The following is a 14,567-nucleotide window of genomic DNA, read 5'->3' as shown; positions in this document are numbered from 1 at the left end:
TCCCCTTTGCTCGTTTTCACATGAGACCTCTACAGCTTTGTATGCTGAATCAATGGTGCAGGGATTATACAAAGATATCACAATTAATATCCTTGAATCCCAATGTACGACACTCTCTGACATGGTGGATAGATCACCATTGTTTGGTTCAAGGGGCTTCTTTTGTTCGGCCAACCTGGACTGTGATCTCAACAGATGTGAGTCTTTCAGGTTGGGGAGCTGTTTGGGGATCTCTGACAGCACAAGGGGTTTGGAAATCTCAAGAGGCGAGATTACCAATAAATATTTTAGAACTCTGTGCAATTCTCAGGGCTCTTCAGTTCTGGCCTCTGCTAAAGAGAGAAACGTTCATTTGTTTTCAGACAGACAATATCACAACTGTGGCTTATGTCAATCATCAGGGTGGGACTCACAGTCCCCAAGCTATGAAAGAAGCATCTCGGATACTTGCTTGGGCGGAATCCAGCTCCTCTCTAATCTCTGCGGTGCATATCCCAGGTGTAGACAATTGGGAGGCGGATTATCTCAGCCGCCAGACTTTACATCCAGGGGAGTGGTCTCTCCATCCAGATGTGTTTTCTCAGATTGTTCAGATGTGGGGTCATCCAGAGATAGATCTCATGGCCTCTCATCTAAACAAGAAACTTCCCTAGATATCTATCCAGGTCCAGGGTTGTTCAGGCGGAAGCAGTGGATGCGTTAACACTTCCTTGGTGTTATCATCCTGCTTACATCTTCCCATCTCTAGTTCTTCTTCCAAGAGTGATCTCCAAAATCATCATGGAACAGTCTTTTGTGTTGCTGGTGGCTCCAGCATGGCCACACAGGTTTTGGTATGCGGATCTGGTTCGGATGTCCAGTTGCCCACCTTGGCCACTTCCGTTACGGCCAGACCTACTATCTCAAGGTCCGTTTTTCCATCAGGATCTCAAATCATTAAATTTGAAGGTATGGAAATTGAACTCTTAGTTCTAAGTCATAGAGGTTTCTCTGACTCAGTGATTAATACTATGTTACAAGCTCGTAAATCTGTTTCTAGAAAGATTTATTATAGAGTTTGGAAGACTTACATTTCATGGTGTTCTTCTCATAAATTCTCCTGGCATTCTTTTAGAATTCCTAGAATTTTACAGTTTCTTCAGGATGGTTTGGATAAGGGTTTGTCTGCAAGTTCCTTGAAAGGACAAATCTCTGCTCTTTCTGTTTTATTTCACAGAAAGATTGCTATACTTCTTGATATACACTGTTTTGTACAGGCTTTAATTCATATTAAGCCTGTCATTAAGTCAATTTCTCCTCCTTGGAGTCTTAATTCGGTTCTGAAGGCTTTACAGGCTCCTCCATTTGAACCTATGCATTCTTTGGACATTAAACTACTTTCTAGGAAAGTGTTTCTTTTGGCCATCTCTTCGGCTAGAAGAGTTTCTGAGCTATCTGCTCTTTCTTGTGAGTCTCCTTTTCTGATTTTTCATCAGGATAAGGCAGTTTTGCGGACTTCTTTTCAATTTTTACCTAAAGTTGTGAATTCTAACAACATTAGTAAAGAAATTGTTGTTCCTTCCTTATGTCTTAATCCTAAGTATTCTTTGGAAAGATCCTTACATTCTTTGGATGTGGTAAGAGCTTTGAAATATTATGTGGAAGCTACTAAAAATTTCAGGAAGACTTCCAGTCTATTTGTTTTATTTTCTGGTCCTAGGAAAGGTCAGAAGGCTTCTGCTATTTCCTTGGCTTCTTGGTTTAAATTTTTGATTCGTCAAGCTTATTTGGAGTCGGGTCAGGCCCCGCCTCAGAGAATTACAGCTCATTCTACTAGATCAGTCTCCACTTCATGGGCTTTTAAGAATGAAGCTTCAGTTGATCAGATTTGCAAAGCGGCAACTTGGTCCTCTTTGCATACATTTACTAAATTCTACCGTTTTGATGTATTTGCTTCTTCGGAAGCAGTTTTTGGTAGAAAAGTTCTTCAGGCAGCTGTTTCAGTTTGATTCTTCTGCTTTTGATTTAAGTTTTTTTCTTTCAAAATGAAAATAAACTTATTTTTTTGGGTTGTGGATTAATTTTTTCAGCGGAATATGGCTGTTTTTATTTTTATTCCCTCCCTCTCTAGTGACTCTTGAGTGGAAGATCCACATCTTGGGTATTGATATCCCATATGTCACTAGCTCATGGACTCTTGCCAATTACATGAAAGAAAACATAATTTATGTAAGAACTTACCTGATAAATTAATTTCTTTCATATTGGCAAGAGTCCATGAGGCCCACCCTTTTTATGGTGGTTATGATTTTTTTGTATAAAGCACAATTATTTCCAAATTTCCTTTGTTGATGCTTTCTACTCCTTTCTTTATCACCCCACTGCTTGGCTATTCGTTAAACTGAATTGTGGGTGTGGTGAGGGGTGTATTTATAGGCATTTTGAGGTTTGGGAAACTTTGCCCCTCCTGGTAGGATTGTATATCCCATATGTCACTAGCTCATGGACTCTTGACAATATGAAAGAAATGAATTTATCAGGTAAGTTCTTACATAAATTATGTTATATATATAAATTATTATGTATTTGCTTTTCATATGGTGTTTATTTTCTAAAACTGCTTGGTCTGTTGTAAAAGAGTCATAATTTGCGTGTGTAAATGAACAAAAAAGTTGAAATCTGTGTGTAAATGCAATGAGGGATAAGCAGCTAAGGGTTTGATACTGGTCACTTGCACTGACTGCCTGCAATTTGTGTTAAACTACCTGAACTGTGTACTAAAAGGGCTTCTCTTTCACTGCTGAGCCATTCTGCAAAATAATTTGTCGGGATCTCCGTCAGTGATTCATCATGTTCCTGAAATCTAAAACCCTAAAAGGTCAGGGTCAGGAGGAGGGTATTTGAAGGTAAACTCCTCCCCCCCGGCAAAGGGGTTTGCAACGTATTGCTGTAATTGAGAGCTCATTGTGTGACAGCCAAGGGGTTAAGGGAGGAAAGTATAGGGCACATAGAAGAGTCGCTGTGCGGCAGCTCCCAGAGTTCATTCCATGCTCATATTTGGTGTTGGCCGCAGTGGAATCTCCCATCATCCTTTGCATGCCTGTCACACACAGTCAGTCAGCTTGATACCAGACACCAAAAGGGAGGGTAGACAGCAAAGTCATAGGAGGGGCAGAAACGTGCAAGCAGGCATCCCAACCGAAGACAAAAGTCCGGCAGGTAAAGAGAATAAGCATCTTCCGAGCCCATAAGGCATCTCCTAGCAACTTGTTCTGTCTGCCAGACGTATGCACCCTCTCCTGTTCTGTGTCTGCACACTCCTAACTCTCACTGCAGCAGGTAAGGGTACTGCTTGCATAACCTGCACCGTAATACTTTGTGTTACACTTGCTGTTTTAGCTGAGTGGATGGCAGCAGTAATTTAAGATCTCATCTATTTCCAGAGCTTTCCTTTGGGCGGTACCCCATATTGGATCCCGATATTAACATGATTATAGTACCTGCGTAATCGAATATGATAACGTAATTGCAGTGTCATTTTAGAAAAGAAAATCCATGTTCATAACAGCAGCTCGGTGTACTGTTTACATCATCACTTTTAATATGCAGCATAATGTCGTCTTCAGTATATTACACCTATATATAGCTATCTTGTATATCATGTTTCCCATTACAGTGGTAAAATATTTATGACATCAAAGCTAAATGTGGCCAAGGATGCCGTTCATTAGTTATTTATAGACTCTAAACAAAAACACCACAAGAATGCATAACCTATTTGCAAATTTAAATAAACTTATCACATCAAAGTTACATAATATTATTGCTGGCTGAATATGAAGTGAACATTGTTGTGTAGAGACACTTTTTAGACCTAATGAAGACTTTAATATGCATTGAGTGGTAGCATCTTAAATGTTGTTCTTTAATAGGATGCATACAGTGTGTTGGGCAAATTAAAAAAAAAAATATTTAGTAACTGTTGAAGTAAGAAATTAAATGTTATGTTTCAGAGTTGAAAATAAAGCAACTTCCACTTGTTACTAAACTAACTACAGACGTAATTAAAATTGGTTATTCATTTTCTGTTAGCCTTATTAGAAAACATTATATATACATTGTAAACAGACATATTGTATATAATAAAGACACTGGAATCATTTAACATGTTAATGAACTATATCACAATAAATAATGAGCATGCCCAGAGAAGTATTTATTTTTATATACATGTTGGGTTCTTACAAAAAAACAGTTTACAGTTAAACATACTTTTTAGTATTAATATGACTTAAAAAATACAGTACCTTTGCAGTTTATTGTTCAGTTTGTTTGTGTGTGTGTGATTTTACATAAATTATTATACAAACTATTATGGTCAGCCCCCCCCCCCCCAATAAAGATGGCAACTCTAATTGCAAAAGGTATTAAAGGGACAGTAAACTCCTTTTAATTACATATTTGAATATACAATCTGTGCAATACACATTGACTTGTAAGCAGACTTACTACACACGTGGCCCATCAAGCAATACAGCAATATGCCATATGTATGCACATTCCATTATGTTCATACTCCTGTACATCAGAACACACACAAACTATTACACATGCATGAGACCTCCCTACCTAAGTTCAGCAGGTCATGGCTTCAATAAGTTAAAGGGACAGTATACTGTAAAAATGTTTTTCCCTTAATGTGTTTCCAATTACATTTTTTTTACCAGCTGCAGAGTATAAAATGTATGATATTTACTTTTATAAGGCTTATTTGTTTATATGAATTAGCGGATTTTGTGTTTTGAAGCCACAACCTAATACAATGGGTTGAGCTTGTAGGTGTAATTAGATCTCATTACTTTTATCACATTGTATACATGCTTCCTTATCTTATATCTGTCCATAAACCAATCACCAATACTTGGAGAGAACAATGAAAAAATAACATTGTATTACCTTATCTCTTCTATAACCCTCTGGTAGTGCAATTTCTTCTACTGGTTGTGCTAACACAGCTTGGCCTCAAGTCCAAATATTTTCAGGATGGGTGGGGATACCATGGGCTAAATAAACTATTTCAAATGCCAATATAAGGGTAATGGAAATACTTGTAAACAATTTAATACACTCCAGCAGGTAAAGTTGAACATTGGGAACAAATTAAAGGGGAGCAATTTTTGAGTAAACTGTCCCTTTAAAGTGAAGGTCAATTTTGATGAATTAGTGCCCGGTTTTTAATAATCCTATTAAAAACAAGGGCACTTTAATTCATCAAAATTGACATTTCACTCCTTTTCTTCAAAAACTTACCTTTTAATCCTGGCAGCCACTCCAGCGATTCCCACGGCCGTAGGAAGCCTCTACAGACGTCAGAAATTACAAATTCGGCTACCTCCAATCACGGCTTACCCCCCGGGGGAATCTTGGCCTGATGCAACGCCGTGATTCGAGGAAACCGGATTCATCATTTTGGACCTGCAAAGACAGCTTGCGAGGGGCGGAGGAAGTGCTGGAGCGGCTGCCAGGATTAAAAGGTAAGTTTTTGAAGAAAATGAGTGAAATGTCAATTTTGATGAATTAAAGTGCCCTTGTTTTTAATAGGATTATTAAAAAACGGCACTAATTTATCAAAATTGACCTTCACTTTAACTATACAATAGAATAATTACTATTCACCATACTGTTGTGTATCCTCCTGTGCTTGCAGCTATCTTCAAAGTCATTCTCTTATTTTAACCCCTTACAAATATTAGTTAGTGAAGCTCTGCATCTTCAAACTGGGCACCTTGTTATTTAACTTTTACTGTGTAAAAAAAAAAACTGCAACAATTTAACTTCTGCTCTCTATTATGTGAGCTTAATTGAAGCTCTCAAAAAGCCAGTAACATCACAGGTCTGTGAAAGTGCTCTGCTTCTGTCACATGATGCAACCATACGAGAGCTACAAGATGGCAGCGCCCAGTATAAAATGCAGAGCTTTACTAACTGGATTCTGTAATGAGTTAAAATATGAGAACGACTTTATAGAGAGCGGCAGGTACAGGAGGGAAAACAATCACATGATTTGTAGTAACATGCTACTGCAGCTGTACCCAGCAGTTTAATATCCCTTTAAGGAAACTTTGCAATATACTTTCATTATTTATGTGTCTCCTTTTCCTGTAGTTTAATTCTGAAAATTGTGGGCTTTACAATTTATCTTTAAAGTAATTTGTTGCACACTCTAGTTGACATTTATAACTGCCCCTAACTGGCCTTAGCATAAAAGAAAATCTAGGTTACAACATGGCATCGCCCATTGCCTTATACACTTTTTCAATATTTAAACAAATAATAACATTTTTTAAAATCCATCTGTATATTAATATCGGGTCAGTCCTTGCTCTGAATACATCTCTATATGACATTTATTTTGCATTTTTATTTAAATGAAAAATGTAATAGTATGCCTTAGGGTTGCTTATGCCAGTGATTTTCAACATTTTTTTTGCTGTGGCACACTTTTTTACATTAAAAAATCCTGCGGCACACCACCATCCCAAAATTTTACAAAATCACACGTAGAATAATACAGCATATTTTATACATCATAATGATTGTCTGTGAATGAATGTCAATATGTCATGGTTGTAAATGATGCCTGTCTGTCTGCCTGATGAGCCTGTCACATCAAAACAAGCAAAATTTAAAAAATATGTCACACTGTTCTCAGTCTGCCGCGGCACACCTGAGGATCTCTCATGGCACACTGGTTGAAAAACACTGGCTTAGTCGCACAGCTAAACTCATAGCATTGCTGCGTCTAATCGATTAGAGCATGTCATTTTAACACTACAATTGGCCTTTAAATTTGTGTTATTGTGATGTTGCTTAGGCATGTCAAGTTATGTAATTCTCAAATGTGTTAACAGGATTTTCAATAGTGGATTGATTTGATTTTGATTTAAATTGCATTTTAAGTCTTAATTTACACTTTGAAAGATATTGTGATCTGTACTAGCTAATTTAATTTTAATCGCAGTCATGACATTTGTTAGAAGGCTGGCTTATTCATACTTTTAGTACAACATCCAAACTTATTTAGTCTAATTTGCTTTTATGGTTACTAAATGCAAACCAGGGTTTGACAAATTTGTTCAAAATCTAGGAGCTACAATCAAAAATGTATACAATATACAGTTTTTAATTTTTAAGGTAGACTTTTTTTAGTTGCATCATTACCGATAACAATCAATACATCACACATGCGTCAGTAAGATTTTTAGCAATTTTCCTTTCCATGATGTCAGATAAAAAAAAAAGACACACACATTTTTTTATTTTTTTTGCATTAAAGACATTTTCTCTTGTAAGGTGTATCCAGTCCACGGATTCATCCTTTACTTGTGGGATATTCTCCTTCCTAACAGGAAGTGGCAAAGAGAGCACACAACAGAGCTGTCCATATAGCTCCCCCTCTAGCTCCACCCCCCAGTCATTCTCCTTGCCGGCTCTAAGCAATAGGGTCCCTCTCGGAAGGGTAAAGTGAATGTGGTGTTAGATTTGTAGTTTTTGTTTTCTGCAAGCTAAAGTTTGTTATTTTAAATGGTACCGGTGTGTACTATTTACTTTCTAGCAGAAAAGAGATGAAGATTTCTGCAGAGAGGAAGATGATTTTAGCATGTTGTAACTAAAATCCACTGCTGTTCCCACAAAGGACTGAGGAGTACAAGAAAACTTCAGTTGGGGGAATGGTTTAAAGGTTAAGCTGCAATAAGGTATGTTCAGTCATTTATTTCTAGACAAGACTGTGATAATGCTAGAAAAAGACTGATAAGATCCCCATGAGGGAAGGGTAAGCTTTATTCAGAGACTAAGTATGGAATTGTAAGCTTACATAACAGGGCTAATTTGCTGGTTGACACTATTTTATGGCAAACGGTTTTTACTGATAAATATTGTTTTTTGAGACACTTTGAAGGTTCTTTTGGGTTTACTTCAGGGGTTGTTACCTACATGGCTATTATTAAAACACTTAGGAGTGTTTCTTTAGGCCCCACAGCACCGGAGTAAGGTGGGAGGGGCCTAATTTCGTGCCTCAGATGCGCAGTTAGATTGCCTAGATCTTCAGGCTGTTTCACATGAAGGGTCCTGCTGCAGTTTGAGGGCCTATAAGAAGCTTTTTCCCCACAAATCTGGTTCCTAAGGGCAGGTAGGGCCACAGCAGAGCTGTGGCAAGGTGCTGAAGTTGTTTTTAACCGGTTGTTAGCTTACTATTGATCCGGTTTGGGCATTAAGGGGTTAATCGTTTTGGTTGCTAGTTGTGCAATCTTACCAATGCTTTAGGTACATACTGTGAAAATTTCGAAAAGTTTGCTGTATTTTTCACTTTTTTATCTCTTAAAGGCACAGTAACGTTTTTTGTAAAGTGTGTTTTTACTTGATTAAAGTGATTTCTAAGCCTGTTTGTCTTACTACTAGTCTGTTAAACATGTCTGACACCAAGGAAAATCCTTGTTCAATGTGTTTAGAAGCCATGGTGGAACCCCCTCTCAGAATGTGTCCCACTTGTACTGATATGTCTATACACTTTTATATAACATATTGTTGCACTTAAAAATGTGGCCCAAGATGATTCTCAGACAGAAGGTAATGAGGTTAGCCCGTTAACCTCTCCCCAAGTGTCACAACCAGTTACGCCCGCTCAACGACGCCTAGCACCTCTAGTGCATCTAACTCTTTTACCTTGCAAGATTTAGCGGCAGTTATGAATAATACCCTCTCAGTGTTTTTATCTAAACTGCCTGTGTTACCTGCAAAGCGTGATAGCTCTGTTTTAAGAACAGATTCTGAGCATTCTGACGCTTTGGTAGCCGTATCCGATATACACTCACAACGCTCTGAAATGGGGGCGAGGGAGGTGCTATCTGAGGGAGAAATTTCAGATTCGGGAAAAGTGGCTCCTCAGACAGACTCAGATACGTTGGCCTTTAAATTTAAACTAGAACACCTCCGCTTATTGCTCAGGGAGGTATTAGTTACTCTGGATGACTGCGACCCTTTAGTGGTTCCAGAGAAATTGTGTAAAATGGACAAGTACCTAGAAGTTCCTGTTTACACTGATGTGTTCCCGGTCCCTAAGAGGATTGCGGATATAGTAACTAAGGAGTGGGATAAACCAGGTATTCCGTTTGTTCCCCCCACCTGTTTTTAAGAAGATGTTCCCCATATCTGACCCCATGCGGGACTCGTGGCAGACGGTCCCTAAGGTGGAGGGGGCTGTTTCTTCACTTGCTAAATGCACAACCATACCAATTGAGGACAGTTGTGCTTTTAAAGACCCTATGGATAAAAAATTAGAGGGTTTACTTAAGAAAATTTTTGTTCAACAAGGTTTTCTTCTCCAACCTATTGCGTGCATTATTCCTGTAACTACTGCAGCTGCTTTCTGGTTCGAGGCGCTGGAAGATGCGCTCAGACGGAGACCTCATATGAGGACATTATGGACAGAATTAAGGCTCTTAAGCTGGCTAATTCTTTTATCACAGATGCCGCTTTCCAACTAGCTAAGTTAGCGGCAAAGAATTCAGGTTTCGCCATTTTGGCGTGCAGGGCGCTATGGCTAAAGTCCTAGTCGGCCGATGTGTCGTCAAAATCCAAACTATTGAACATCCCTTTCAAAGGAAAGACCCTTTTCGGGCCTGAATTGAAAGAGATTATCTCAGAAATCACTGGGAGAAAAGGCCATGCTCTCCCTCAGGACAAGTCCTTTAAAACAAAGAACAAACAAAATAATTTTCGTTCCTTTCGGAATTTCAGGAGCGGTCGCGCTTCATCCTCCCCTGCTGCAAAGCAAGAAGGTAACACTTCACAACCCAGGGCAGCCTGGAAACCTTACCAGGGCTGGAACAAGGGTAAACAGGCCAAGAAGCCTGCAGCTGCCTCCAAGACAGCATGAAGGGGTAGCCCCCGATCCGGGACCGGATCTAGTAGGGGCAGACTCTCTCTGTTCGCTCAGGCCTGGGCAAGAGATGTACACGATCCTTGGGCCTTAGAGATTGTATCCCAGGGATATCTTCTAGAATTCAAGGACTCTCCTCCAAGGGGAAGGTTCCACATTTCTTGTCTGTCTACAGATTAGACAAAGAAAGAGGCATTCTTACGCTGTGTAGAAGACCTACATACAATGAGAGTGATCCACCCAGTTCCAATTGTGGAACAAGGGCTGTTTTTTTTACTCAAACCTGTTTGTGGTTCCCAAAAAAGAAGGAACTTTCAGACCAATCCTGGATTTCAAAATTCTAAAAAAAGTCCTCAGAGTCCCATCATTCAAGATGGAGACCATTCGGACAATCTTACCAATGATCCAGGAGGGTCAATATATGACTACCATGGATCTAAAGGATGCGTATCTGCACATTCTTATCCACAAAGATCATCACCAGTTTCTCAGGTTCGCCTTTCTGGACAAGCATTATCAGTTTGTGGCCCTTCCTTTTGGGTTGGCCACTGCTCCCAGAATTTTCACAAAGGTGCTAGGGTCCCTCCTGGCGGTTCTAAGACCGCGGGGCATAGCAGTGGCACCTTATCTAGACGACATCTTAATTCAGGCGTCGACTTTCCAAAGAGCCAAGTCTCACACGGAAATTGTATTGGCCTTTCTGAGGTCTCATCAAAAAGAGTTCTCTCTCTCCCCTCACAAGAGTTCCCTTCCTAGGAACTCTATTAGACTCGGTAGAAATGAAAATATTTCTGACGGAGGTCAGAAAGTTAAAACTCTTAACCACTTGCCGAGCTCTTCATTCCATTCTTCGGCCATCTGTAGCTCAGTGCATGGAGACAATCGGACTAATGGTAGCGGCAATTGACATAGTCCCTTTTGCTCGAATACACCTCAGACCACTGCAACTATGCATGCTCAAACAGTGGAATGGGGATTATGCAGATTTGTCTCCTCAAATACAGTTGGACCAGGGGACCAGAGATTCTCTTCTCTGGTGGTTGTCTCAGGATCACCTGTCTCAGGGAACGTGTTTCCGCAGACCAGAGTGGATCATCGTAACGACCGACGCCAGTCTGTTGGGCTGGGGTGCAGTCTGGGACTCCCTGAAAGCTCAGGGCTTATGGACTCGGGAAGAAGCTCTTCTCCCGATAAACATTCTGGAACTGAGGGCGATATTGAACGCTCTTCAGGCAGCTTAGCTGTGGCTAAATTCATCAGATTTCAGTCGGACAACATCACGACTGTAGCTTACATCAACCATCAAGGGGGAACACGGAGTCCCCTAGCGATGATGGAAGTGACCAAAATAATCAGGTGGGCGGAGGATCACTCTTGCCACCTCTCAGCAATTCACATCCCAGGAGTAGACAACTGGGAGGCGGATTTTCTAAGTTGTCAGACTTTTCACCCGGGGGAGTGGGAACTCCACCCGGAGGTATTTGCCCAGCTGACTCAGTTTTGGGGCACTCCAGAATTGGATCTGATGGCGTCCCGTCAGAACACCAAACTTCCTCTTTATGGGTCCAGGTCCCGGGATCCCCAGGCGGTGCTGATAGATGCTCTAGCAGCGCCTTGGTCCTTCAATCTGGCCTATGTGTTTCCACCGTTTCCTCTCCTTCCTCGTCTGGTTGCCAGAATCAAGCAGGAGAGGGCGTCGGTGATTCTTAATAGCACCTGCGTGGCCATGCAGGGCTTGGTATGCAGACCTAGTGGACATGTCATACGTTCCACCATGGACTCTGCCAATGAGGCATGACCTTCTACTACAAGGTCCTTTCAAACATCCAAATCTAATTTCTCTGCGTCTGACTGCTTGGAGATTGAACGCCTAATTCTATCAAAGCGTGGTTTCTCTTAGTCGGTTATTGATACCCTGATTCAGGCTAGAAAGCCTGTCACCAGGAAAATCTACCATAAGATTTGGCGAAAATATCTTTGTTGGTGCGAATCCAAGGGTTACTCATGGAGTAAGATTAGGATTCCCAGGATATTGTCTTTTCTCCAAGATGGATTGGAGAAAGGATTGTCAGCTAGTTCCTTAAAAGGACAGATATCTGCTTTGTCTATTCTTTTACACAAACGTCTGGCGGAGGTACCAGACGTTCAAGCGTTTACTCAGGCTTTAGTCAGAATCAAGCCTGTTTATAGACCTGTAGCTCCGCCATGGAGTCTGAATTTAGTTCTTTCAGTTCTGCAAGGGGTTCTGTTTGAACCTTTACATTCCATAGATATTAAGCTTTTATCTTGGAAAGTTTTGTTTTTGGTAGCTATCTCTTCTGCTCGAAGAGTTTCAGAGTTATCTGCTTTACAGTGTGACTCACCTTACTTGGTGTTCCATGCAGATAAGGTGGTTTTGCGTACCAAACCCGGTTTTCTTCCTAAGGTTGTGTCTAATAAGAATATTAAACAGGAAATTGTTGTTCCTTCTCTGTGTCCTAATCCTCCTTCGAAGAAGAAACATCTGTTACACAATCTTTATGTGGTTCGTGCTTTAAAGTTCAATTTACAAGCAACTAAGGATTTTAGACAAACAACTTCATTGTTTGTTATCTTTTCTGGTAAGAGGAGAGGTCAGAAGGCGACTGCTACCTCTCTTTCCTTTTGGCTGAAAAGCATCATCCGTCTGGCCTATGAGACTGCTGGCCAGCAGCCTCCTGAAACAATTACTGCTCATTCTACCAGAGCAGTGGCTTCCACATGGGCTTTTAAAAATGAGGCTTCTGTTGAACAGATTTGTAAGGCAGCGACTTGGTCTTCGCTGCATACTTTTTCCAAATTTTATAAATTCGATACTTTTGCTTCTTTGGAGGCTAATTTTTGGGAGAAAGGTTTTACAAGCAGTGGTGCCTTCCGTTTAGGGTACCTGTCTTGTTCCCTCCCTTCATCCGTGTCCTAAAGCTTTGGTATTGGTATCCCACAAGTAAAGGATGAATCCGTGGACTGGATACACCTTACAAGAGAAAACAGAATTTATGCTTACCTGATAAATTACTTTCTCTTGTGGTGTATCCAGTCCACGGCCCGTCCTGACTATTAAGTCAGGTAGATTTTTTGTTTAAACTACAGTCACCACTGCACCCTATGGTTTCTCCTTTTTCTTCCTAACCTTCTGTCGAATGACTGGGGGGTGGAGCTAGAGGGGGAGCTATATGGACAGCTCTGCTGTGTGCTCTCTTTGCCACTTCCTGTTAGGAAGGAGAATATCCCACAAGTAAAGGATGAATACGTGGACTGGATACACCACAAGAGAAAGTAATTAATCAGGTAAGCATAAATTCTGTTTTTAAACCCAATGCATGTTATTTATAGGGATAGTCAAGTCAAAATTAAACTTTCATGATTCAAATAAAGCATGCAATTTAAAATAACTTTGAAATTTACTTTTATCAAAAAATGTGCCTTTTGGTATTCTTTGTTGAAAGCTAAACCTAGGTAGGCTCATAAACTGATTTCTAAGCCTTTGATGGCCACTTCTTATCGCAGTGCATTTTTACAGTTTTTCACAGTTAGACACTGCTTGTTCACGCGTGCCATATAAATAACATTGTTTTCACTTCAGTGGAGTTATTTTATAAATCAGCACTGGTTGGCTAAAATGCAAGTCTTTTAAAAGAACTGAGGTAAGCGGACTGTCTGCAGAGGCTTAGATACAAGGTAATCACAGATGTAAAAAGTATATTAATATAACAGTGTAGGTTATGCAAAACTGGGGAATGGTAAATAAAGGGATTATCTATCTTTTAATCAAAAACATTTTTGGTGTTTACTATTACTTTAAATATATAAGTGTTGGTTATGCAAAACTGGGGAATGGGTAAAAAAAGCGATTATCTAGCGTTTTAAACAATAAACATTTTCAAGTAGACCATCCTTTTAATAAAAGAACTGCCTGTGCATAACTAACGTTTACCCTTTAACAGAAAACACAATCAGACCTATCTTATTGATGCCACATAGCAAAACAAAAAATCTCATTAAAAAAGCACTTGCGCTCAGAATCATACCACTAACCTTTAGTATGCAAGATATAAACACTAACTTACACTAACCCATCTTGCATCTCATACATTATAAGTGCAGCTAAAAAGTTGATTTTTGTTTGTTATAAAAGGTCTGTATATACAACTTATTTTACCAAGAGATCTGTTTGTGTTTAAGCCATACATTTTAAAATCCATTTTACCTACATGACCCAGTTATCTAATAATTCTAAAATTTGTTTGATTCCTATTAAAAATTAGAACAAAAGGACAATACCTCCACTAAGTATACCTCCCAACATTTGTGGCTAGGTATTACGGACTCAGGTTAAGGGGGGGGGGGGGATTCATTTTGTGGGTGGAGCAGTCTCAAGAAGGGGTGGATAGTGAGTGGGATTGTGGGCATGTCTGGTCAGTCAGTGGGTGCCTTTGTGTGGTTCATGGGCATGCCTGGGCAGTCTATAGGCAGGCTATGGGTAATTCTGCAAATCAGGACATAGGGCTGTCACAGTGGGACAGGACTAAGCATTAGGGACTCTCTCTCTCAAGTAGGAACAGTTGGGAGATCTAAGTATTAGACCACAAACATTTAGCACATAAAACAAACACTACCATGATTGAACTAA

General features: G+C 40.0%; 2 protein-coding genes across 12 annotated transcripts in view; both read left to right on the top strand.

The window, feature by feature from the left end:
* The first annotated feature begins 2,496 nt into the window (after positions 1 to 2,496).
* LOC128662849 (tigger transposable element-derived protein 1-like) overlaps positions 2,497 to 14,567 on the top strand; it is a 49,587-nt gene continuing 37,516 nt past the window's right edge. Inside the window, exon 1 of the mRNA XM_053716844.1 lies at positions 2,497 to 2,519. The gene's annotated coding sequence lies outside the window, so the exon portion shown is untranslated. The remainder of the gene's footprint in view (positions 2,520 to 14,567) is intronic.
* Positions 2,949 to 14,567, top strand: part of MSRB3 (methionine sulfoxide reductase B3) — a 657,280-nt gene continuing 645,661 nt past the window's right edge. The window contains exons 1-2 of one of the 11 annotated variants that reach the window (XM_053716853.1): positions 3,089 to 3,318; positions 5,306 to 5,513. In XM_053716853.1, the coding sequence (XP_053572828.1) occupies positions 5,411 to 5,513 (103 nt within the window). In that variant the 5' untranslated portion in view covers positions 3,089 to 3,318; positions 5,306 to 5,410. Of the gene's footprint in view, positions 3,319 to 5,305; positions 5,514 to 14,567 lie in introns of those variants that run through there. The other 10 variants (XM_053716854.1, XM_053716846.1, XM_053716851.1 and 7 more) reach the window with 10 other exon arrangements.

This window comes from Bombina bombina, chromosome 6, assembly GCF_027579735.1.
Source record: "Bombina bombina isolate aBomBom1 chromosome 6, aBomBom1.pri, whole genome shotgun sequence".
Classification (NCBI taxonomy): Eukaryota; Metazoa; Chordata; class Amphibia; order Anura; family Bombinatoridae; genus Bombina; species Bombina bombina.
The sequence above is the reverse complement of the archived record's forward strand: the minus strand, read 5'-3'. Positions and strand labels throughout refer to the sequence as shown.